This window comes from Phoenix dactylifera, chromosome 15 (assembly GCF_009389715.1).
Source record: "Phoenix dactylifera cultivar Barhee BC4 chromosome 15, palm_55x_up_171113_PBpolish2nd_filt_p, whole genome shotgun sequence".
Classification (NCBI taxonomy): Eukaryota; Viridiplantae; Streptophyta; class Magnoliopsida; order Arecales; family Arecaceae; genus Phoenix; species Phoenix dactylifera.
Genome location: NC_052406.1, coordinates 5087878 through 5112634, shown reverse-complemented (window position 1 = coordinate 5112634; position 24757 = coordinate 5087878). Strand labels below are relative to the sequence as shown.

Here is a 24757-nt window from a genome sequence, read left to right as displayed (position 1 = left end):
CTTTGAAATCGGCAATAGAGTAGGTTAACCTAACTCTCTCACTATATATATTGAAGAAATACTCTAAATCCATATTAAAGACATAGAGACTATGAGTCAAGTCATCAATTTAAATTAAACTCGGGGTTGATCAAAATTAAAATATATTTTTGGTGAACTGGTGCTCAACTAAGCCATAAAGTATCAGCTCCCTTGGACCATATCAAGTCAATGGTTTTAGCACTCCAATAAAGGGACACACCATGTGCCTTTCTGGGGGCTAGCGACGGAAGCTGCAATCCTTACACAGCTTTCAAACCATTCCCTAAACCAAGAGATGCATCCCTCCCATCCTCCCCAAGCCTATGAGCATAAACATGGAGTGACAGTTCCTGTAACGGCGCCGCCGGAAAATCACATCCCTCCATATACTTCTCCGGCCATGTACGCTCCACCTCAGAGGGGTCTGACACGGTGGTCGACGGGCCTTTGCCATTGCTTCGATGATCCCGGCAACTGTAAGAGAAGGACTATCCTTTGATGTTTCACTTGCCAATGCTTTTAATGTTTCCAAGAACTCTAATTAATGAGGTGAGATTCTGAACTTGTGTCTCTTTTTGGTTCCATGGTGAAGGTTTGATCACTTGCATATGCCCATGCATAACGTTCGGGCAGGTTGCAGATATTGTGGACCGGGGCACTTGCCGTAAGATAATCCAATCTATACCTTTTCTTCTTCCTCTACTTCCTCTAGGTTATTTGGTGAACAAATTGGTAGATTTCACAGCGCTTGTCATCATTAGTCTAGAGGGTTTTAGGCCCTTTAGACCTTTTTTTTTTTTTTTTGCAGCCCCTCATTGTCTTCTCCTCAGGGCTCAGCTTGATAAGACTCAAATATATTTATACTATATAATTTATATTTTACAAATAATGGGCTGTTGGATTAAAACTTTAAAAGCTTACATATTTGAAGCCAAACAAACATACACATATGGAAGTTTGGTAGCAGATTTATGCCTATAATATTACTGGTGGATCCTACCTTCCTCAAAAGATTACTTGGCTTGGTTGGAGAAAAGGAGCTTATAATGTTGGCATTGATGCAGCTTGCGTGGCGAGTGGGATAGCTTATGGGCTACTACTGGGTTTCACAGGCCTTGGGTGCTTGTATTCATGCCTCTACCGTTCCAAATTGAGAGGTCAGTACGACTTGGAGGAGGGGCCCCTTCCTGACTGCCTCGTCCATTTTTGCTGTGAGCCATGCGCACTATGCCAAGAATATCGGGAGCTTAAGAATAGAGGTTTCGACATGGGAATTGGTGAATCTCTATCCTCCTCCTCAGATCCTTTTTTTTTTTTACGTAGAATCATCCTTTTCTATTGTAAGGTAACATGTTATCATATTCATGGCAGCAATTTTCTTCTCCGCAACCATTTTCTGCTTATTAAGCTTGTTTATGAGCTAGTACATGTTTAACTCGGAATTCTACTAAAATTTAGCTTGCTCAATTAGTAAATGAACTAAGTTGGAGCTAGGCTTGGCATGTTTGAGTTCGTATCAATAAAGCTCAAATTATAATTATATAAATAATTAAACATACATCATATATTATTTTAATTATTGTTTTGTACATCAAGACATCTTATATTATTTATCATTTTATATTATTGTTGTTATTATAAATGATTTTAATTAATATAAAAAATTTCAAATATAATGTAATATACAATGAGGATGAACAGCTTAAAGTTTGTATAAGAATGTTTTAAGGGATCCTGCTTCTCACTAGGTCTCCTGTTTGGCTCAAAAAAAGGATCTGGCTCAAGCTCAGCTTTCGACACCTCCCTCTCTCCTATGGATTGAACTACGTAGGTCCACAATGACAGGAATAAGTCAAGATAATAAGCTAGTTAATTACATAAATAATTAATATTGAGGGGATTGAAAATCAGGATGTCTGGAAAGCCCAATCTTTGATACTATGTTAAGTAATCATTCAATCATAAATTGATAAAAAAAGGATTTATTTAATAGGAAAAGTAGGATTTTGTTGAAGGACCTCCTATGGTGGGAATTTGGAAACCAAATTAAAAAATAACTGGAGAACAAGAAAAATATAAAATTATTGGAAAATTAGCTAAGAAATTTCGAAATGTTAGGGGTTTTTGATAACGATTATCTCCACCTTGTACTTGACTGGTAAAATTGTGCCTAACTTTGCGAAGTTTGCAAAATTACCACTCTATTTTTTTTCCCAAAGGATTCACGATAATCCCTCCATTTTACTTTTGTTTCAAAAGTGTCCCCTTCACAAATCTCCTCAAATTCACCTTTAGAGAAGCTGCAAAATATAAGAATAAGATATCAATTATAACCCCATCAAATTCACCTTACGTGATAAGTTCTTCTATTTACATAGGTTCATGGCTTCCAATGAACTCAAATGTTCACCACTAATTTCCCCTAAAATTGTGCACCTTCAATTAAAAGACTTCATTTACAGGTGGTTGAAAAAAGATAAAATGGAATATAAACCTTGAATTTTATCAATTTTGCTTATTCAATATTAGATAGTTTAATAAGGGACACACTGCTAGCTTACATCAATAAATAAATACATATAAATTTGCATGTAATATATGTTTGATTTAAAAAAAAATTAAAGAATGCATAATGGTGCGAAAAAATGGAAGCTCAGTTTTGGGGCATGGGAGTCTATTAACATTTTGAATTGAATTGCCTAACACAACAACGACATGAAGAATTATTTGTATTTCCCATATAGCTTGAATTTGACTAAAGCTAGAGAATTAAAGAACTATACTTGATTTGGATCAGAGGACAAACTCTAATTCGGACTAGGAAAGGGTCCACAAAACTAATCCTAGTTTGACTTGATGAGAATCAAAGGAAATTAAAGCCCCAGTTTGATTTAATTAGCAAAGAACTAACTCTAACGTGAGCTTAAATAGTACCAAAGAACCAACGCTATTTAGTTTTTAGGAGCGTTAGATAACAAAAATTAGCATGAATTTGACAAGAAATGCAGTATAAATTTTAGTTTATATTTGACTGGAGTCGAAGGACTAACTCTGACTTGAGTTTAACTAGAACTAGAGGACTAACTCTAGCTATATGAGGAAGGTTGGCAAGTAAATCTTAATATATCAAACCAGCAATTACTCCATATTTTGGTTCTTAAGTCCAGATGTAATTTGGGTCTCTTCCTAAAACAATCCAAATGTGCCTTAAGTGATTCAAATGTGATATGGACTATAAAGCCACTTTTTATGTTATATGTGTCTTTTCTAAAGTCGACGAGGCCCACTTGTGGGTGGTTGGCTTTTCAGCCATGAGCTAACTTCATGGGGGTCCATGGTGCATAATTGAGGCCTTTGCAAAAAGTGGACCTAATGGTCCTCACATTGAGCTTAATTTGATCTTGATTAGGCTGTGGATCACATTTGACTCAAGTACAACCTGCTCAAGCTCAGCTTGGTTTGAACTTTCTTGACTTAGGTTTTACCACCTCATATGCACCATTTGTGTCATGCTTACGTGGGCTGGCCCTTTTTTGATCGAGGTATAAACCGGTTTAGTCATCTTGGTCTCTTTGGATTGAATTTGACCCATTAAATTTGATTTAGGTGAATCCGCTCACATTGGGTTTGATGTTTTTCTTTGATTAGTTTTTACCCTTTCAATCTGACTGCAAATCCATTCTTTGTCAACTTGGTTTGAATCCACTTGCCTTTGTTCCCGGTTCTTGTTTTGGTTGGTTTCAAACTTGCATGACTTAAAGGTAGGTTCCAGGAACTCTACCTTGATTTTCAGCTCATGAACTGATCTGAATTGGGCTCGACCTAATTGAATTGATTTGTGCTAGATGCTGTTGAAGTCAGGAGCATCAGCAGAAGTAGCAGTAATAGCAATAGGAGCAGAAGCTTTGACAGTAGTATCAATAATATAAGTTTTGCACTAGAAGTAGTAGTACCGATGAATCTTTAGGCTTAGGCTAATTTCATTTTTAATATCATAATAATAATAATAATAGCGGTAACAGTAATAGTAGTGGTGGTGATAATGTGGGTGATGATGGCAATAGTGGTATTAGCGGTGGCAATGATGACGATGATCATCCAACCTTGCCCAATTAGGGGTTTGGCTTTGTGGATCCTAATATGCCAGGTATTTCCATCTTAAGTCAAGTACCTTAGTAGTTAATTACACATATCAAATTTAGATTCATATCATATTTAATTTTGATATTTTTTTTGATTAGTTATCTACCTAATACCAACCCTCTATCTTTTTCATCCACGCTAGGACATATAATGTATCATGTTAACAAGGATATAACAATGAGAATGCTATATTATTACTAGTTGTAATTGCATGCTACTTGAGAGGCTGCACTAGTTAAATTCCATAACCTTAGTCTGCAAATGTGTAGTTTAAATAATATTGTTTGCAATGCACATTTGGCAACCAACGAATCCAATTGTTATTTATGAGGCCCAAGAACGACTTGCATACCTCCGGACTGTTGTTAAATCACAAACCTGCTTACGTAATGACAACCCATGTAATGATTTGTCCTCTGTATAGTAACGTGACAATTAATGCAGAGGGATATGAATTACCAGCTAATTAAAGCCTTTTATATGTGTTTATATGTGAAGGTTGGAATGCGAACGTGGACCGACAGAGGCGTGGGGTCATGGGAGCTCCGGCCATGGGAGCTCCGGTCGTGGGAGGAGGCATGACAAGATGATAAGAGGACATGATATTTTCTTTGTTCTTTCCTTGGTGCCATTGCTTTTGTTTTGGGAGCCTCATGCATTTCTATTCTGATATAAATATATATATGTTTTTATGAAACAGTTTCCTCATAAAAATGTTTGTATGTAACAGTGAAGAACATCGGGTTATTAGCTAACAGACAAAATCTTCTCTTTTTCTCCACTGGTTTCTTCTTATTTGATAATTGAGATATCAAGGTTGATTTCAGCGTATAAAGCAGAGTCCCACGACTCCTGGGCTCTGGGCTCCACATGTATCAGCTTAACTGGCCATACACCATCTGCATCGCATCAATATTGCCTCTTATTGATGTTCTTTTGGATCTTCTCCAAGATTTTCGCAAGGGAACTCTTAAAAGGTATCTTTGGATGCAAGAAGAACTGCTAAGAGAACCTATTTTTCTTAAAAATCTAGTTTCCTACCTATCTTGTTTCATGAGAGAGTTCATAAATTCGGAAAGCTTATCTGGAGAATGGAATTATTTCTTACTGGCACTTCAAAAAGGGAATTATTTCTTACTGTGAGAAATCAAAATCAGAAGGAGCAATATTTGAGCTAGATTTTGACAAGGCTTTCAGTAAGCTAGACTGATCGTTTCTTTTGGATTTGTTAAAAGCAAGAGGTTTCCCCGCCACCTATGTTGTTGAATGGATTAGATGTTTACTCCTTTCGTCCTTTATTGGTGTTCTTGTTCATGGTATCCCAGGCAAATGCATTCATCGTAGAAGAGGGGTTAGACAAGGTGATCCACTCTTACAGGAACCTCCTTTTCTCTTTATTTATTTATTTATTTTTGATTGATGTCATAATGAAACCAGAAATTTGTATTCTGACTGTTGATGTACTGTAAGCTCTTACAACGGGCTGGTAATGTTGGAACGATCGTTGGCAATATATCCAAAATTGTAGACGATTCGATTCTTTTATCCAATGGTTCATTATTGGATGGCCGAGCCTCTGAAGATGTTCTGGACAAACCGGCTGTAAGAAATGAAAAGAAGAGAAGGGCCCTCTGTAATGTTACTCCTGTGAGAAAGGGCAGACTCGAAGCTATTTGAGTGATGGGCAATCCTGGTATCATATCCCCTATGCATTCTGGTTTCATCGAGTTCTCCTCTCCATGGCAACGTTCTGGCAACTGAAACTCCAGCTCATTCCCTCAGCTTCTGTCGTTCTTGGAAATCTCATCATCCATGCTTTATGCAACTAAGGCTCTCTGCTCCAGTCCCAAACCAGAGGTTCTGTAGATTCCTTGGTTGCCACCACGTATTCTCTCCGTTTTAAGCAAGAGTTCATAAATATATTGATAGCTTATCTTATCACCTTGGTGCAGATTATTGAAAATCCTCGCTGACTCCAACTTTAGGTTTAGAGCCAGACGAATTTTTCCATTGTGATGAGATGTGTTGTTGTAAAATAATTATCATGTGATTCAGGGGTCGATGAGAGTTGAGGTGCAATCTATCATAAGAAGTTATAGCGTGTTAGTAGTTACATAACTTGTCGAAGTTTTCATTATAAGAAGGTAAAGTGTATCATAAGAAGTTTTAAATACATAACTTGGCGAGACATGGTGGCATCCTTGACGTCGGTATGGAACTGTTGCTGATTTATGAAGTACCAACGATGCACTACCTTGGCATGGTCCCGAGTCCCTTTATTAAGATGCGGTCCCAGAAAAATCATGAAATTTCAAATTTTCTCCTTATCTATCTATAGCCAAGATTGTATAAGTAATTTAGAAAAACTAAAGTAGAAGGGCGTTTTCAAGATTAAAAAAAAGTAAAGACAGTATTTAGAAGCGGAACAAGGGGGAATAAAAGTGTCATAACCTCCTTATTCTACTAAAGTAGACGAAGCTCTTCCATTACAAGCTAGGTTATTTAACACCAAACTAGAACTTGAGAAAAGAGACGCATGCGTACGAGGTGATTTAACCACAAGAAAAGCAGCATATATATAAGATACAGTACTTCTAGCTATTACAAGAGGACATAATATAGAGAACCAAAAGACTGAGAGATGGTAAGCTTGATTAATGGCGCATGCATGTCATGCCATCATGCCTTGACGACGATACCCCAGTTCTTGGCTGCATACTCTTTCAGCTTCTTAATCTCCAACTCACCATCGATGCAATGGTTATGGTTGAGGTCGTTCCTGAACACAGCCAACCATGCCTTGACTGTTGCCCAATTTATTCCAAGAGCATGGAGTGCCTTTTGCAACTCATGCCCGCTGATGAGGCCATCTCCATTGAGGTCAGCTTTATTGAGCCACTCCCTGAACTGTTGCTCGGTCATAATGCTGGGAGGACTACAAAGGCGTACCATGGTGGTTTTAGAATTTACTAAAGCTCACAACCACAAGGAGATGAGGAATTTGATGGCTATGGGACTGTAAGACTAGAAATATATGTTAAGGCTATTTATAGACCCAAGACGAGCAACTGTAGCGATGAAACAGTAACCATTCTGCAAGTCACTTGACTAGTCAGAGAATTAATTTAGCATGAGATGCCTGCAGCATCAAGATGGGGGCCAGTGAGACCCACGTTGGCAAGATGGATGCCATATGCCCTAACTCCCTGATTATTCTCGGGTGATGAGTGGTGATTCCATCTTATCCGATTCCTATAGTTGTGGAAGTTGAAACTGATGGCTTCTTGATGAGCTTGCCCAACGCTATTCCTCAGAAAAAGAAAAGAAGGGGAAAACGTGCAAATGTAATATTTAGGCTATTGAAAGAAGAAGGAAAATGAAAAGAAAAGGAAAGACAAGCAACCCTGATATTTAGGTAACGGAAGAAGAAGAAGGATAATAATAATAATAATACTAATATTTTATTAGAAATAAAATGAGTACAATCTTTCCGTGCATTTCCTACTCAATTTTTTTTTTGGATATCATTCATATGCTTATCAACAATGTGGCGTTAAGGAGAAGAAAAATTAGACAAAACATGAACTGAAACACTAAATGATCGCATCCTGCCCGTATTACTAGCTTATTAATTGATCCATTTTTTTTTTGAGATATCCCTTTTTTATAATCTTCATCTTTTCTGTTTTGAGAAGTGATAATATTTAAATTCTTTTGTTAAGAGCTTCTTTAATAAAACAAGAGATAGATAAGTAAATATATGTTATCAAAGCTGTAAATTAACATCTTGCAATATCACCGATTGTTCTGAGAGTTTATAATTTTCAAATTTTTTATTAAAATCTCTCATTCTTTTAAGATATCGGAAATCATAATCGGACAAATATGGAGATGCTTAGAAGCGACAGTTGAGAAAAGCTTGATCCGAACAAAAGAAAGCAAATCCATAAGCAATCTTAAGATTCTTCACGTACAATCTGGTAGTATAATATCTCTTTCCACGATCCTAGCAGGCCCACGGCTCAATTCGTTACGCACATCCATACTACGTCATGTCAGATCATATTGGAATATGTAGCACCTAACGTGGAGATGTAAACGTGAAGACAAACTATTTTATTCAACTACTTGAACTTTCTGTTAATTTTCCAGGATGATGATATAGCTAGCTCTACACTTACTTCAAATCAATAATCAAAAAAAAAATCCAGTTAAAATATGTGACGAAGAAAACTTTCAAGTTTTGATCGTAGAACTTAAGATGGAGGAATTCACTAGATGGTAACAGTCTCTCTCTCTAGTTTGATGGCCCGTACAAACCTGGGTATTGGATAGGTGGCCCTCTTAATGGATTGACTTTGTTTTTTGCAACGAGTATTGATGTTGATATTGTTGTCCGTTTTCATGCCTCCTAAATCTATCTCTGGCCATTTTGGATTATTTGTGGTATTTCTCCAATCCGACAGAGGAGATGATAACATAGTGAAGAGGAAGATGATGGAATGCAAAATTCCATCTAAAATGGCGACTTCCAATATTTTGGAAAAAAGGTATATTAATGTCAACCCAGCAACTTAATCCTTGTACCTTCCCTCTTCCCGCACATATATTTCATGCAACTAACAAAAGAATTCAGCTTGTATTTATTGTCAAAAATATTAATATAAAAGAATTTTATAAAAAAATATTATTATTCACTTTTGAAGGTTAATAGTTCGTTCTATTTCAGACTTTACTAAACTATTATACATTTATTGTAATAACCCATATTTATTTTGGGCTAGTGGGCGAGCCCGGAGTGGCTAGGCCCAGCTCAACCATGTGCTTATCGGTCGGCCTAAAGAAGCCTGGCCCAGCCCAACCATGCACAGTGGCATGATTCAGGATGGGAGTCTTCTTCTCCCTCTTCCGATTCTGGCGGAGTCGGAGACTCTCCGAGAGCAATTTGAGTTCGTCTAGAACTCTGAAATTTTTCTATTCCTTCCTCCTCCTTGCTCCATTGATGAAGACCTGGGTATGGCCGCCGATTCCAAGTCTTCCTCTCCGAGTCTCCTCTTTGATTCCTTATCGGATCTTCGCCGGACTGAGGTAGGACTTCAGCTGCCTTCCTCGCCTTCTTTTCCTAGATTTATTGCCACTGTTCTTGGTGTTTTGGGCCAGCATATCGCCAGATTATCTTTCGAAACAGGGATGCCCTGTTTCGGCTTCTTCTTCTGGGTTTTGTCGCTGTCGACTACCTCGTCGCAGGGCACCGACACACAACACGGCCGCGTCCACCATTCTAGCAACCTCACCACTCGGGCCTCCCTCTTCCTCTTCCCATCTCTTTCTTGTGGACCCGCAGCACCTGAGCCGAGCTTCTCTTTCTTCGGCCACCATTGCAGTGGCCGCCGCTGGCATCAATGATCATGCCAAGGTTGGGCCGTGTTGGTGGCCACGCCTCCCCCTTGATCCGAGAAGAAAAGGGGAGAGACGGGCTCTCCCCTCTTTTGAGAAAGAAGATGAGTCTTCTCTCTCTTCTTTCTCTCTCCTCTCTCTTTTTCTCTCCTCTCTCTTGGTTTCTCTTTCTTTGTTTCTCTCTCTTCGTATGATTCTATGGACCCAGCAAGAGGGTCCCGGATGTTTTCATTGTGGACCCGGATCAACCCCAGTAGAGAGTCTTGGACCAATGTCACTGTGACTACCATTGTGCTACCTTTACCTTGACTATTGTCGAGCACTACTGAACTCTATCATCATGAATCCCTATTATATTACTTGAACCATGATTGGCTAGAGCGAACCGACTCGGATCGTCGGATGTTGCTACCTAGTCGACCCTCTCCGTCCTACATTCGACTATTGGCAGCAACTATTTGGACCCATAATTGATAACCTCTAATCTATTTTTTTTGACTTAATATATGTTTCTTGATCAGATGAATTGGATTACGCTGTACTAATCGATTCAAACAATTGGGCGTTGTCATCTAACTAGCCTCGTATATATTTCTATATGAATCTATTTTTATAGTCAAACCCTAGTTTTGTATAGGGTTACAGTCATCTGGATAGAAAGAAGCTCAACGAAATCTTATACTCTAGTTTTTCTCTCTTTTTGTTTCATTTCTTTTAGTATTTTCTCTCTCTAGCTTGATTCGGAGAAATCCTTGGTTAAAAGGGCTACAGGATAGTCCTAGATTACTATGTGATGGTGGACCCTTTAGTGGACCAGTAGAGAGTTTTGGATTGTCGGATACCTTGAATAATTTTTGATATTAATTTGGCTTTGTATGAGAAAAGGATATGTATGTAATTTGAATATGTGCATATCTATGTGTATCTCAATTGTACATATCTAGATATGCTTTACAAAGTATCCTATGATTATGGATGAAATCATGACTTATGATTGACAAAGTATTTCCTGTCTTTATTGTTGCATTGTAAAAAGAAACAAATGCCTAATAATAAGTAATTGAAGTGTTGACTAGAGCAAATTAAGAGGTGGGCGGTGAGGCCCACGTTGGCAATAATGGATGCCATATGCCACAACTAGTCAATTCTTGTCGAGTGATGAGTGGTGATTCCATTTTATCCGATTCATGTAGTTGCAGTTTTTAAAACGGATAACTTCTTGATGGGCTTGACCAACCCTATTCCTCCAAAAAAAAAAAGGGTGGGGGAGTGCGGGCTTCCAAGTTATTCTAAAACTCAAAATGCCATCCGGATAGAAAACTTTCTGATGTAAAGCAATAGCATTTTGGTTGAGATAGGCAATTATAAATAGTCAAAAACTGGCCCGTTCTCTTCAATTGAAAACAACAACAACCTATATTTGAGAGGCAACTTAATTAGAGGGGTCAGGGGTGTATCTTTCATGCGAAAGAAGGATTCACCTTTGTGCGAATCCACTATTGGATGATCAACTAGTTACATTGAGATCCATGTTGATGGAAGAATGAACGCTCAGAGTGCTTTGCAAGATCTCAAAATACTTTGGATTATCCACTGATCATTCTTCCGCATGCACAAATCTCAAAGTAACTAGTGGATGATCCAATGGTGGATTCGTGTGACGAAAGACGGATTCGTGTGAAAAAAGAGGAATCCTTCTTTTATGCAAAAGATACAACTCCAATCCTAATTGGATTCTGTCCACTAATTCATCTGTAACTACAATAACCTATGTTCAAGCTCCACTATCACCCAATTTTTTTGGCCATCTTTTCTCTCGTCCTAGTCCTCAAGAAAGAAAAATAAAGAAAAAGAAGAAAGAAGGTAATAAAGTTCATAAAGGACATAGATAGCAAGCATCCAACATTGAAATATCATGTCATACATCAATATTCTTGTCCATCAGGAACCGAATAATTTATCATTGACCCTGGTTTGTGCTGACTTATAAAGTACCAAAGCACTTGCTTGGAATGGTCTTGAGAACTTTTATTAACATGTGGTCCTAGAAAAATTAAATTTTCAAAATTTCTCCTTATTTATCTACAGCCAAGACTATATAAGTAACTTAGAAAAACTAGGGGAGATGGGCGTTTTCAAGATAAAAAAAGTAAAGACAGAATTTAGAAGCGGAACAAGGGGGAATAAAAGTGTCTTAACCTCCTTATTCTACTAAAGTAGACGAAGCTCTTTCATTACAAGCTAGGTTATTGAACACCAAACTAGAACTTGAGAAAAGAGACGCATACGTACGAGGTGATTTAACCTCAAGAATAGCAGCATATATATAAGATACAGTTCTAGCTATTACAGGAGGACATAATTAATAAAGAGAACCTAAAGACCGAGAGATGGTAGGCTTGATTAATGGCACATGCATGTCGTGTCATCATGCCTTGACGAAGATATCCCAGTGCTTGGTTGCATACTCTTTCAGCTTCTTAGTCTCCAATTCACCATCCATGCTATGGTCATGGTTGTAGGGCTACAGGAAAGACCTCAAAGGCAAAATAGAATGGACAATAGAATAGGCAATGACCCCTCTTCGTGGAATGTATCGGGCCGCTCCTGCATGGTTGGGGCCGTTCCTGTACACAGTCAACCATGTCTCCAGTGTTTTCCGATTTATTCCAAGAGCACGGAGTGCATGATTCAGCTCATGCCTGCTGATGAGGCCATCTCCAGTAGAGAGTTTTCGGATGGTTGGGAATGGGCTGACCATGATTATGAACGCGAGGTACCATGGTGGTTTGAGAATTACTAAAACTCACTACTGCAACTACAAGGAGATGTGGGATTTGATTGGTCTGGGACTGAAAACCGATTCATGTAGTTGTGGGATTTAAAACTGGTAGCTTTTGATGGGCTTGCCCAACTCTATTCCTCAGAAAAAGAAAAGAAAAAGGGAAAAGCAAACAAATCTAATATTTAGGCAATTGAAGAAGAAGAAAAAAGAAAAGAAAAGAGAAATCAAGCAAACCTGATATTTAGATAGAGAAATAATAATAATAATAATAATAATATATTAAAACTAAAATGAGTATGACGTTTTCGTGCATTTCCTACTCAATTTTTTTTTTGGATATCATTCACATGCTTATCAACAATGTGCCGTTAAATATTACGAAACGAAAAACTTGAGAAGAAAAATTAAACAAAACATGAACCAAAACACAAAATGATCGCATCCTGCCCATCTTCCAAGACTATTAATTGATCCATTTTTTTTTAGATATCCCTTTTTATATAATCTTCGTCTTTTCTCCAGTGAGAAGTGAAAATACTTAAATTCTTTTGTTAAGAACTTCCATAATAAAACAAGAGATGGATAAGTAAATATAATTATCAAAGCTGCAAATTAACGTCTTGTAATATCACCGATGGTTCTGAGAGTTTAAAATTTCCAAATTTTTTATTGAAACCTCTCATTCTTGTAAGATATCGGAAATCATATTTGGATGAGCTCACAAATATTAAGATGCTTAGGAGCGACAGTTGAGCAAAAGCTTGATCAGAATAAAAGAAAGCAAATCGATAAAAAGTTTTAAGATTTTTCACAATCTGGTAGTGTCATATCCCTTTTGAAGGCTCGGTCTAAGTATTACGTGTATGTTATGGGTGAGAATTTCAGCCGCTCATGTCTTATTTTTGCCTCTAACACTATGGATCGAATGATAGACTTTTTGATAATTTCATTTATGTTTGTGGGTGTTTACCTATTATTTGTTTTGTAGTTTCAAAATATATGAAACATATCAGGGTCGTTTCAATATTTCATGGTTAGTAATCTTAATTAAATTTTCATCTTATACCAAACTGGTTGATTGTGAATACTCAAATATCTTTAATCCTTAGAATATAGCATATGAAACATGGCTAGATCGTCGCAGATTGAATTACTTTGGAACAAGAATCACAAGTGATCTAAGATCACTGTAGTGACCCCATTTGGGTCACCAAATGCCACTTTAGGTGTTTTTTTTTTTTAGTATCTACAATTTTGGTAGCTTCTGTGCCAGATAAGAAATCAATTAGCTTCCCTTCTAGCCTTTACTAGATGGGAAAGGTCCTTTTGGACCTTCATCATTTTCCACGCTTTTCACTCCCTTGTCAACCAAAAGAAAGGGCAGAGGACTATCCTGAAAATTTAAAATTAAAAACTGAAACAAGTTGCTTTCTCAAAAATAAAATGTTAAATCAAGTAGTTACAAGCTAGGAAACCCCAGTTCATATATTTAAACACAAGAGAAGAAAGTTGACATCACAACCTTAAACATACTTCACTAGGAGCTCCTTCCACCTTTTTTTGATAGATGAAGCTCTTCCAATTACAAGCTAGGTTATTTCACACCAAACTAGAACAAGAGAAAAGAGACGCATACGTACGAGGTGATTTAACCACAAGAAAAGCAGCATATATATAAGATACAGTTCTATCTCTTACAAGAGGACATAATATAGAAAACCTAAAGACTGAGAGATGGTAGGCTTGATTAATGGCGCATGCATGTCGTGCCATCATGCCTTGACGACGATACCCCAGTTCTTGGCTGCATACTCTTTCAGCTTCTTAATCTCCAATTCACCATCGATGCAATGGTTGTGGTTGAGGTCGTTCCTGAGCACAGCCAACCATGCCTTCAGTGTTGCCCAATTTATTCCAAGAGCATGGAGTGCTTTTTTCAGCTCATGCCCGCTGATGAGGCCATCTCCATTGAGGTCAGCTGTTTTAAGCCACTCCCTGAACTGTTGCTCAGTCATTTGGCTATTCGGATGGTTGGGAGTGGGCTGACCATGATTACAAATATGAATGCTTTGTGGCATGGTGGTTTGAGAAATACTAAAACTCACTACTGCAACCACAAGGGGATGAGGAATTTGATCGCTATGGGACTGAAGACTAGCAATATATGTTACGGCTATTTATAGACCTAAGACGAGCAATCTGTAGGAAGCGGTCGCTTGAGTAGTAGTAGACGAATCAATTAAGCATGCCGTATGGTATTGGTAGATTCAGCTTATCCTATTCCTCTTGGGTTGGCAATAATGCATACCATATGCCCCAACTTGCCGATTCTTCTCAGGTGACGAGTGGTGATTCCACCTTATCCTATTCATGTAGTTGCAGAATTTAAAATTGGTAGGTTCTTGATGGTCTTGCCCAACGTTGTTCCTCAAAAAAAGAAAAAGAAAAGGGAAAAAGAATACTTAATTGGTGGCTTCCAAGTTATTCCAGAACTCAAAATGCCATCACATACCTTAAGCTAAGCATTCTGATATAAATCAAATCTAGGAAATTGTAAACAGTCAAAAAGAATAATAATAATAATAATAATAATAATAATAATAATAATAATAATAATAATAATAGCAATAATAGTAATAATAAGTCAAACTCTTAATATCTATCGTACGTTGAGATGGTAGCAATTAGCTGGAGATGTATTGAGAAGCAAGTGCAGCATTTCTTCTTGAGTTCTAATTGTAGCTTAAACAAACTCTTCTAATAGAAATAGATGTTTGACGAATTGACCGCAGAAGCACCAAGTCCTTGGGATTTTTAAAAAAGAAAGGTGCATGTTACGACGAAAACCGAAAGTTGCACCCATCTTTTGGAATTAATGCCTCATATGAGCGTGAATGAAGCACGTCGGTAGTTTCGATTCTCCTTAAATTGTGGGCCACAAGAATGCTTTTTGAGCTTGTTTGGCTAGCGAAGAGCCGAAGATATGAATAATTAGAATACATATAAAAGAGAAATAATTGAAACTAAAATGTAAAAAGTAAATAAAAAATTAAACCATAGAGGGGATGTTCCTTTAACCGAATTCCTAACTTCATTGCTCCGAATCTCCGTCTTATGTATGATTTGTGCTTTTCTACTTCGCTATCCATTCCTTTTCTCTATTTTGATTGCCCGCACAAGCTTGATCCATAATCGCCTGGGTATTGGATAGGTGGCCCAATTAATGGATTGACTTTGTTTTATGCGACAAGTATTGATGTTGATATTGCTGTACATGTCCATGCCTCCTAAATCTATCTATGGCCATTTTGGATTATTTGTGATATTTCTCCAATCCGAGAGAGGAAATGATAAGATAGTGAAGAGGAAGATGATGGAATGTAAAATTCCATCTAAAATGGCAACTTCTAATATTTTGAAAAAAAAGGGTATATTAATGCCAACCTTGCAATTTAATCCCTCTACCTTGCCTCTTCCCGCAGATATATATACATAGGATCCCTCAAGGAGGTGTCACATTGTATCCTTTTCTGGCGTGCAAAGGACTTGCATCACTATTTCATGCAACTAACATAAGGATTCAGCCTGTATGTATTGTCAAAAATAGTAATATAAAAGAATTCTATTAAAAAAATATTATTATTCACTTTTTAAGTAAAAGTAAAATCTATGGAAGTAAAAAAAAAATCATAGAAATAAAAGTAAAAAAATTCTATGAACAATCAAATTTGGTTTTGGACATCCATTGAATAGCACAGATGACATTTTACGGGACCATAGTAGTAAAATTTGCTTGACCACAATGCGGGTTTCTTCATTCCTCTCCTTCACAACAATCCCATGGCTATGCAAGCATGGTATAGAGAAATTCACGTCATTATCTGATGTTTGAGTGGATTCTTTTTGTCGAGAAAGTTGATTTGACCACGGTATAGAATAAAACCTTTTGACTCGGTCAATTGATAAATTAGCATCTTGGGTTCTAGCATCAGCAGCAGCTTTTTGACTCGGTCAAATGATCCAGTTAGTGGTTACCTTTTGATTTGGTCTCTCGATGTGTGTTAGAGTTTTAACTTAAAAAAATTAATTTTAAAAAATAAATATACCAGGCTTATTTTTTAAATTTTAAATGTTTTAAGAACGTAAAACTCTTATTATTTTCTTCGCATGCATCTTTCAAAATTGTTGTGATTCTTTCGAAAAGAAGTTTGATTTAGCTTTTCGTAAGGATGCAATGTTTCTGAAACAATGTTTTTTTGGAAATGTCACACCGGAAGGGATGAATCATGTTCTTAGACTGTTGTTTATTACATGCCTCGATTATTAAGATAAGTTTTTTTTCAGTCTTCTAAATTTATTTTAGTAAATTATTTTTTTATAAAATAATGATATAGTAATTTTTTTGGCAATAGTTTTTCAACAGCGTGGAGACGCAAGGTTAGCATTTTTTTTTTGATCTTCCGGCAGGAGCTTAAATATATGGAATCAACTCCTTCAGCCAAGTCATTGCTAAAACTATACTCGGTACGTGAATTATGCTCGGCAAACATTCCTATTTTCTGATACAGAAGTCATCAATATGCAAGCACGAACTGAGGGAAGATTAGTGTTGATTAGAGAGAAAAAAAATACGTGTACAAGGTCACCATCTATGACTCGGGTATTAAGAAAATGGCCAACTTCAGGCGATCAACATGCGAACAGACGTTTCGGCTTCTCTGAAGTCGAAGTTGTCATTTGAGTTGAAAGATGGACGTAAAGACAAAAACCGAGAGCTGTGTTCCGGGTCTTTTAGAAAGGTGGAATGGGATGGTAATTATGACAAGAAATGCTTTGTACGTGCATGGATGAAACATGTTGCCGATTTCATGTTCTTCCTCCATGTATTTGTTTCAGCTAATGCCTACTGATGCGACCATCACCATTGAGGTCGACATCTTTAAGCCATGCCTTGAACTATTGCTCAGTCATAATGTTGGGAGGATTATGAAGGTTAAGTACCAATTAAGGTGGTTTGAGAATTTACCAAAACTCACTACTACATGGAGATGAAGGATTTGATGGCTATGGGATTGAAGACTGGAAATATATGTTAAGATTATTTATAGACCCAAGACAAGCAATCTGTAGCGATGAATAAACTACAGTAAGCATTCTGCAATGGTCTCTTGACTGCGAGACGAACCAATACGAGACACCTGTCATCAAGATGGGGGCCAGCGAGACCCACATTAGCAGAATGGTTGCCATGCGCCCCAACTCCCCAATTCTTCTCAGGTGACGAGTGGTGATTCCATCTTATCCGATTCATGCAGTCGCGGAATTTAAAATTGGTGGCCTCTTGATGGGCTTGCCCAACCCGACTCGTCAAAAAATAAAAAAAAGGAAAAATGAAAAAAGAAAAACAAAAGAGAAAAAGTTGGTGGCTCCCAAGTTATTCTACAACTCAAAATGCCATCACAAATCTTAAGCTAAGCTTTCTAATGTAAAGCAAATCTAATATTTCGGTTCAGATGGGCAATCGCAAATAGTTAAAAATGGCCCATTCTTTTCAACTGAAAACAACAAGAACAACCTATCTTTCATGAGCAACTTAATTGGCAGGGTCTATCTTTCATGCAAAAGAAGGATTCACCTACTTTCACGTTCACCTTCTTTCACACAAATCCACCGTTGGATCTGGTCACTTTAAGATCTATGTAGGTGGGAAAATGATATTCGGAGTACTCTGCATGATCTCAAAGTGCTTTGGATCATCCACTAGCCATTCTTCTGCATGCACAAATATCAAATTGACTAGTGGATGATCCAACGGTGGATTCATATGAAGGAAGATGAATCTTTTTTTCGCGCAAAAGATATAACTCCAATCCTAGTTGCATTTTGTCCGCTAATTTATCTGTAAATATGATAACCTATGTTTAAGTGCCACTATCACCCAACTTTTTAGCCATCTTTTCTCTCGTCCTAGTCCTCAAAGAAGAAAAATAAAGAAGAAAGAAGCTCATAAAGTTCGTAAATGACATAGATATATAGCAAGCATCCAACATTCAAATAAAATCATATCATACATCAATTAGAAACCGAATAATTTATCATGACCCTGGTTTGTGCTGACTTCTAAAGTACCAAAGCACTTGCTTGGCATGGTCTTGAGAACTTTTATTAACATGTGGTCCTAGAAAAAATAAATTTTCAAAATTTCTCCTTATTTATCTACAGCCAAGACTAATTTAGAATAATTAAAGTAGAAGGGCATTTTAAAGATTAAAAAGATAAAGACAGAATTTTGAAGAGGAATAAAAGCGTCTCAACCCATTTATTCTACATCTGTCTACCCTAACAATTATTTGAGTACAGGAAGTCGACTACTTTTTTAGGGCTGATATTTCCAAATAAAAAATGTACCAGAAATACTTTAATTTTTCTTCACATTATGCTATTTAATCCAGGGATAACTTACTCCAAGAAAAGGTGGAATAATTTAACCCACCATCTTCCCTTTCAACTTATTCTATTTAACCTAATTATTCTGGATTTTTTTTGTGCAAAAAATGCAACCACAAGTATATCATGCTTGAAAGTTTATTTTAATTTATATTATATAAATGCTAGTGATTTGCTATTATTGATTAGAGTAAATCATGCATCTGATTGTTGAGTTTGGTTCAAATGTTGAGCCTACTAATAAGTTTTTGAAGGCTCGATCGATCCAAGCATTACGTGTATGTTATGGGTGAGAATCTCAGCCACTCATGTCTTATTTTTACCTCTGACATTATCAAATGATAGACTTTTTGATAATTTCATTTATGTTTGTTAGTGTTTACCTAATATTTGTTTAGTAGTTTCAAAATATATGAAACATATTAGGGGTTGTTTCAATATTTTATGGTTAGTAATCTTAGATTTTCATCTTATACTAAACTGGTTGAACGTGAATGCTCAGAGATTTTTAATCCTTGGAATATAGCATATGAAACACAGTGAGATCATCATGGATTTGATTACTCTGGAGCAAGAATCACAAGCAATCTAAGATCGACATAGTGACCATATTTGGGTCACCAAATGCACTTTAGGTCTTTTTTTTGGTATCTACAATTTTAGAGCTTCTGTGCCATATAAGAAATCAATTAACTTCCCTTCTAGCCTTTACTAGATGGGAAAGGTCCTTTTGGACCTTCATCATTTTCCACACTTTTCACTCCCTTGTCAACCAAAAGAAAGGGCAGAACACCATCTTGAAAAATTTAAAATTAATGAGTAACCTAGCTTGTACCAGACGTTCATCCTTATTTGCAACTTTTACTTTCCCACGACTTAGCAGGCTGTACTCACGTTAGAGTTATATGAAATGAGTAGCCGCTTTTACAAAAAAAAAAAAATAAAATTAAAAACTAAAACAAGTTACTTTCTAAAAAATAAAATGTTAAATAAAGTAATTACAAGCTTGTGAAAACCCACAAAAAAAAAAAAAAAAAAAAAGAGGCGGACGGGCCGGCCCGAAAAGACCGGGCCCATCCACTTATTACGATCGTGCCTAGGGCACGATCGTGGACGAGGGGGGATTGTAGAGGGGTGAGGACGGCGGCGCTAGGGTTGATCGCCGGAGGAGAACGGACGCTGGAGGGGAGACCGAACACCGAGATCCGGCCGGCCGCGAAGGAAGGCCACTCTCCTTCGAAAGAGATTCCCACGGGTGAAGAGATCTCGGCCGTGCGCGTTGATCCGAGTTGCTCACGGATTCTTCCACCATCTCTCGCCGGAAAGGTCGCCGGAGCTCCGTCGGGCTGAGGTAAGCATAGCTCGCCCTTTTGTACTTCCTTTGCTAGGGTTAGGGATGTGTTGGATTGGAGATTTGGCCGGTGAAGCCGTCGAAGAGGGATCCGAAACAGGGTACCCCTGTTTCGGCCCCTTTCTTTTGGATTTCGCCACCGCCGGCCGCCGGGATTGGCCGAGGTCCATGGCGGTGGGGTGGTCGAGATAGAGGAGATTTGGAGTAGGGTTCTAGGGCTTTGATTGGAGATGGGGGATGGCGGATCCGAGGCCTTCCTCCTCGTGATCCCGTCCCTTCCTCCTCTCCCTCCGCGTGGGTTGGCCACCGGCGGCGACGACAGCGGTCGGGGGGAAGGCAGCTTGGGTTGTCGTCGGGTGTGGGGGGAGAAAGGCTGAGCCACCACCTCGGTGGTTCATCTGTTGATGATGGAGGGGAGGGAAGAAAGAAAGAAAGAAAGAAAGAAAGAAGAAGAAGAAGAAGAAGAAGAAGAAGAAGAAAAAAGAAGAAGAAGAGGAGACCTCTTCTTCTCTCTTTCTCTTGGCTAGCCACCATCGCCGGCGACTGCAGCAGGGGCGGCCGGCGATGGTCCGGCCAGTAGTGGCCGAGGTGTGTTGGGTTGGGGAAGGAAAAGGGCACAGCCACCATGGCTATTACCCTTGGACCCAAGTAAATAGAAGGAGGGAGATGTACTCCCAACCATGAAGGATTTTCTTCCTTTCTTTTGGTCTTTTCACCGAGACCGGCCATCGTCGCCGGCATGGCAGCGGCCCCGGCTGGCGACGACACAGGCCGGTGGTACGGAGTGGGAGTCGGGCCACCCCGACTGCCCTAGATCTGGGAGGATTGAGAGGTTTGGGGACTTGATGATGGACCCCATAACAGATGAGAATTATAGTTCAGAATATTTTAATATTAAATGATTTAGTTTGTGATTTGTAATTGATGCTGTAGGGGAGGAGACAGCGGTGCCAGGAGGTTTTGATCAGGGGACTCAGCACCCCAGCGCGTAGGTTGTGATTCGGACCGTGTTTGAGTCAGTCGACAATTTCTGTAAGAATCCCTACATCTGAGCACTTCTATGCATATATTGATTTATCGTTGGATTTATTTTACGGTTGTGTTGTTATTGCTTGTGAGCTGATATGACACATATGAGATGAATGTTTATCAACATATTTTCATTATTATGTTGTTATTGTTTATGTGTTGATGCGGCACCTATGAGGCGTGCATGTTGTTTTAATGAATATATTGAGATAAATTCATTTGGGAAGAAATAACATATTTTTGAAAATTTATGAAAATATGTGATGTGATGGGAATGTGATTGAACATGTAAAACTAGACATGTAATATGGGTTGGACTAACCTTGTCATGAGATAGCGGCCACGAGCTGATGCGTGGGATAGCCTCCACGGGCTTACGGATAGCGGCCACGAGCTGATGCGTGGGATAGCCTCCACGGGCTTACGCGTGGGATAGCCTCCACGGGCTTACGGATAGCGGCCACGAGCTGATGCGTGGGATAGCCTCCACGGGCTTACGGATAGCGGCCACGAGCTGATGCGTGGGATAGCCTCCACGGGCTTACGCGTGGGATAGCCTCTACGAGCTTATGCGTAGGATAGCGGCCACGAGCTGATGCGTGGGATAGCCTCCACGGGCTTACGCGTGGGATAGCTGCCACGAGCTTATGCGTGGGATTTGTGCAGTCTTGGACTGGGACATGATCTTGGTTAGTCCAATGCCAGAAATGAAAAGTTTGAAAACTTGAAATCTGAGTAATACGGGAATGGATCACATAATGTGAAAAAGGATTGGTGTATATGTACTGATTACATACACTTGTTGTTTGTTGAGCTTTTGAAATGATGAAATGATATGTATATTTTGATACTTGATTATTTTATGATTTTGTTGTGTGTGGCTGTTGGGATTCTTACTGGGCTGGAAAAGCTCATACTACACTTCCATTTTTTTTCAGAGGCACTGGATTCGTAGAATCTGTCGGATGGGACAAGAAGTGAGCTCGATCTGAGTCAGACTGCTAAATAGTTAGAAGTCAATTTATCTCTTATTTATGGACATTTGAATTTATGTAATCATTCAGTACATTTTGGTTGGATCTGATTGAATTCCATTAATTATTGATTTTGGCATTTATTGGAATTATTGGAATTATTGGAATTGTTGTTTATCTTAGGCCTTGCATGATCTTTAGGGCATTGCTCTAGGGATCATGCGGCCGGTCGCGTGCCGGACCCGGGTGATGGGTTCGGGGGCGTGACAGAGTGGTATCAGAGCCAGGTTAAGGTATCCTAAGGTTTAGGAATCATAGGGTTTAGGCTCGAGTAAGCCTGAGTGGGGAAAATCACTAAATACGTAAGATATTAAATGGTGTGATTAGCATATAAAGGATGCGAAATTTTCTTAATCTGATGATCTTGATGCTGGAAAAATTGTGTAGGTTGATATGGCGCGAGGGCGTGGTCGGGGGCGTGCCAGGAGGCCGACCCGATTTGCAGATGGCTCCACGGCTTGGGCACCCTCTGGACAGCAGGAAGATACCTCATCCACGCCGACTCGGAGTGTGCCACAGCAGGAGCACACTATGGACCCTACTGGTAGTACTCCAGAGATGGGAGCTCCGGAGATTGGGACATCCGAAGGACCAAGTATTCAGCTTGAGGAGACGATAAGTGCTTCACAGTTGATGCAAATGATGGTGCAACAGCAAGCTGCTGCCAGGGAAGATATGATGAGGATGGTAGAGGTGCAGCAACAGTTCTTGCAGCAACAGTTGCAGCAGCAGCAAGCTATGTATCAACAACAGCAACAACAACAGTTCCAAGGCACTACAGCTCAGCCGGAGCACCGAGTCAGTCTATTGGATTTTCAGAGATATGCACCCCCAGCATTTAAAGGTACGGCTGACCCGATGGAGGCTGTGAGCTGGCTGAAACAGATGGAGAAAGTCTTTCAAGCTCTGAGGTGCCCTGATGAGGAGAAAGTTCTTTTTGCCACATTTATGTTACAGGGTGAGGCAGCTGACTGGTGGGAGATGGAGAAAAGGGAAGCTTGGTCCGGATGATGCCCCCTTCATTTGGGAAGAATTTAAAAAGGTTTTTCATGAGAAGTATTTTCCCCAGGGTATCCGATTCCAAAAATATAGGGAGTTTGACCGACTGGAGCAGGGTGATATGACAATTGCTCAGTATGCAGCAAAGTTTGAAGAGATGTCCCGATATGCTCCGACTTTGATATCAGAGGAAAGTGATCGAGCAAGGAAATTTGAAAATGGGCTCAGGGGAAGGATTCAACAACAAGTCGCTGCATTTGAACTGTCCAGTTATAAAGATGTGGTTAACAAAGCCTTGGTGATAGAAAGAGGGCTTGATAATGCCCAGGCTGCCAGAGAAAAGAATATGAAGAAAAGGTTTCGATCCACTGATTCTCCGAGCCAAAATAGTAGACCCTTCAAGTCAAAGGATCAGAAACCGAATCAAGTTGTCACCAGAGATAAAGGACAAGCTCGAAGTGCTATTAGATGCTACCGCTGTGGAGGACCTCATCTTAAGCGAGACTGCACCTGGATTGGAGGGCCATGTTTTTCTTGTGGTCAAGAAGGGCATAAGGCTGTTGTTTGTCCTAGTGGGAAGGAACAGCAGAGGCGACAGGCACCTCAGTCTTCTCAGAGAGCCCCTGGAAATCGAGCACCTCAGGAGGGACAACAACAAGAGGGAGGGCAGCAGAGGCCTAGGACCCAGGGTCGGATTTATGCACTCACAGAGCAAGATGCCAAGGCTTCTAATTCAGTGGTGACAGGTACTAAATCCATCCCTAATACTCTCTCTTGTTTGGCATGTCATAAATTTTGTTGGGTTATATATGTTTGTCCATGTATGGATAAAGATTGTGATTAGGTGCCTTGTGACTATGTACAGGCATGATTAGGTTAATGTCATATGATGCAAATATTTTATTTGACTCTGGTGCTACCCACTCATTCATATCGGCCAATTTTGTTAGAAAGAATACTGAAATATCACCAGTGCCATTAGAATTTGATCTTTGTGTCTCAACACCAAGTAGAGATGTTATATTAGTTAATTCAGTTTGCAAGAACTGTATATTGGGCGTTGAGGACAGGAAAATGAATGCAGACTTGTTGGTCTTAGAGATGAATGACTTTGATTTGATTCTTGGAATGGACTGGTTGGCAGCATACCATGCTACTGTTGATTGTTTTGAGAAAACGATCAAGTTTCAGATCCCTGGTCAGCCAGTGTTTGGGTTGGTGGGTAGCAAGTCACCTCATCAAATGAAATTAATCTCAGCTTTACAGGCTAAGAAGCTTCTCGCAAAAGGTTGTGAAGGATTCTTAGCTGCTGTGTTAGATACCCAGAAAGAGGAGCCCAAGTTAGAGAATATCCCTGTAGTGGCAGAATTTCCAGATGTGTTTCCAGATGAATTGCCAGAATTACCCCCTGATAGGGAGATTGAATTCTCCATCGACTTGATTCCTGGCACTGATCCAATTTCAAAGGCTCCATATCGAATGGCTCCAGCTGAATTGAAAGAGCTGAAGGAACAACTACAGGAGTTACTGGATAAGGGTTTTATCAGGCCT

At 39.1% G+C, this 24757-nt stretch overlaps 2 protein-coding genes and 1 long non-coding RNA gene across 3 annotated transcripts; all 3 read left to right on the top strand.

Moving 5' to 3' along the window:
* Positions 1–228: 228 nt before the first annotated feature.
* Positions 229–4945, top strand: LOC103712501 (cell number regulator 1-like). The gene is made up of 4 exons (XM_008799039.4): positions 229–497; positions 614–685; positions 1086–1298; positions 4663–4945. The coding sequence occupies exons 1-4, from the start codon at positions 317–319 to the stop codon at positions 4752–4754; spliced, it is 558 nt and encodes a 185-aa protein (XP_008797261.2). The 5' UTR covers positions 229–316; the 3' UTR covers positions 4755–4945.
* A 16154-nt stretch (positions 4946–21099) lies between these two features.
* LOC120113264 lies at positions 21100–22299 on the top strand. Its single transcript, XR_005515115.1, has 2 exons — positions 21100–21176; positions 22112–22299. It is a non-coding gene; the product is annotated as an uncharacterized LOC120113264 (long non-coding RNA).
* Positions 22300–22578: 279 nt separating this feature from the next.
* LOC120113333 (alpha/beta-gliadin clone PW8142-like) lies at positions 22579–23218 on the top strand. The gene has a single exon (XM_039134481.1). It carries the CDS (start codon positions 22601–22603, stop codon positions 23216–23218), a length of 618 nt encoding a protein of 205 aa, XP_038990409.1. The 5' UTR covers positions 22579–22600.
* The last annotated feature ends 1539 nt before the right edge of the window (positions 23219–24757 follow it).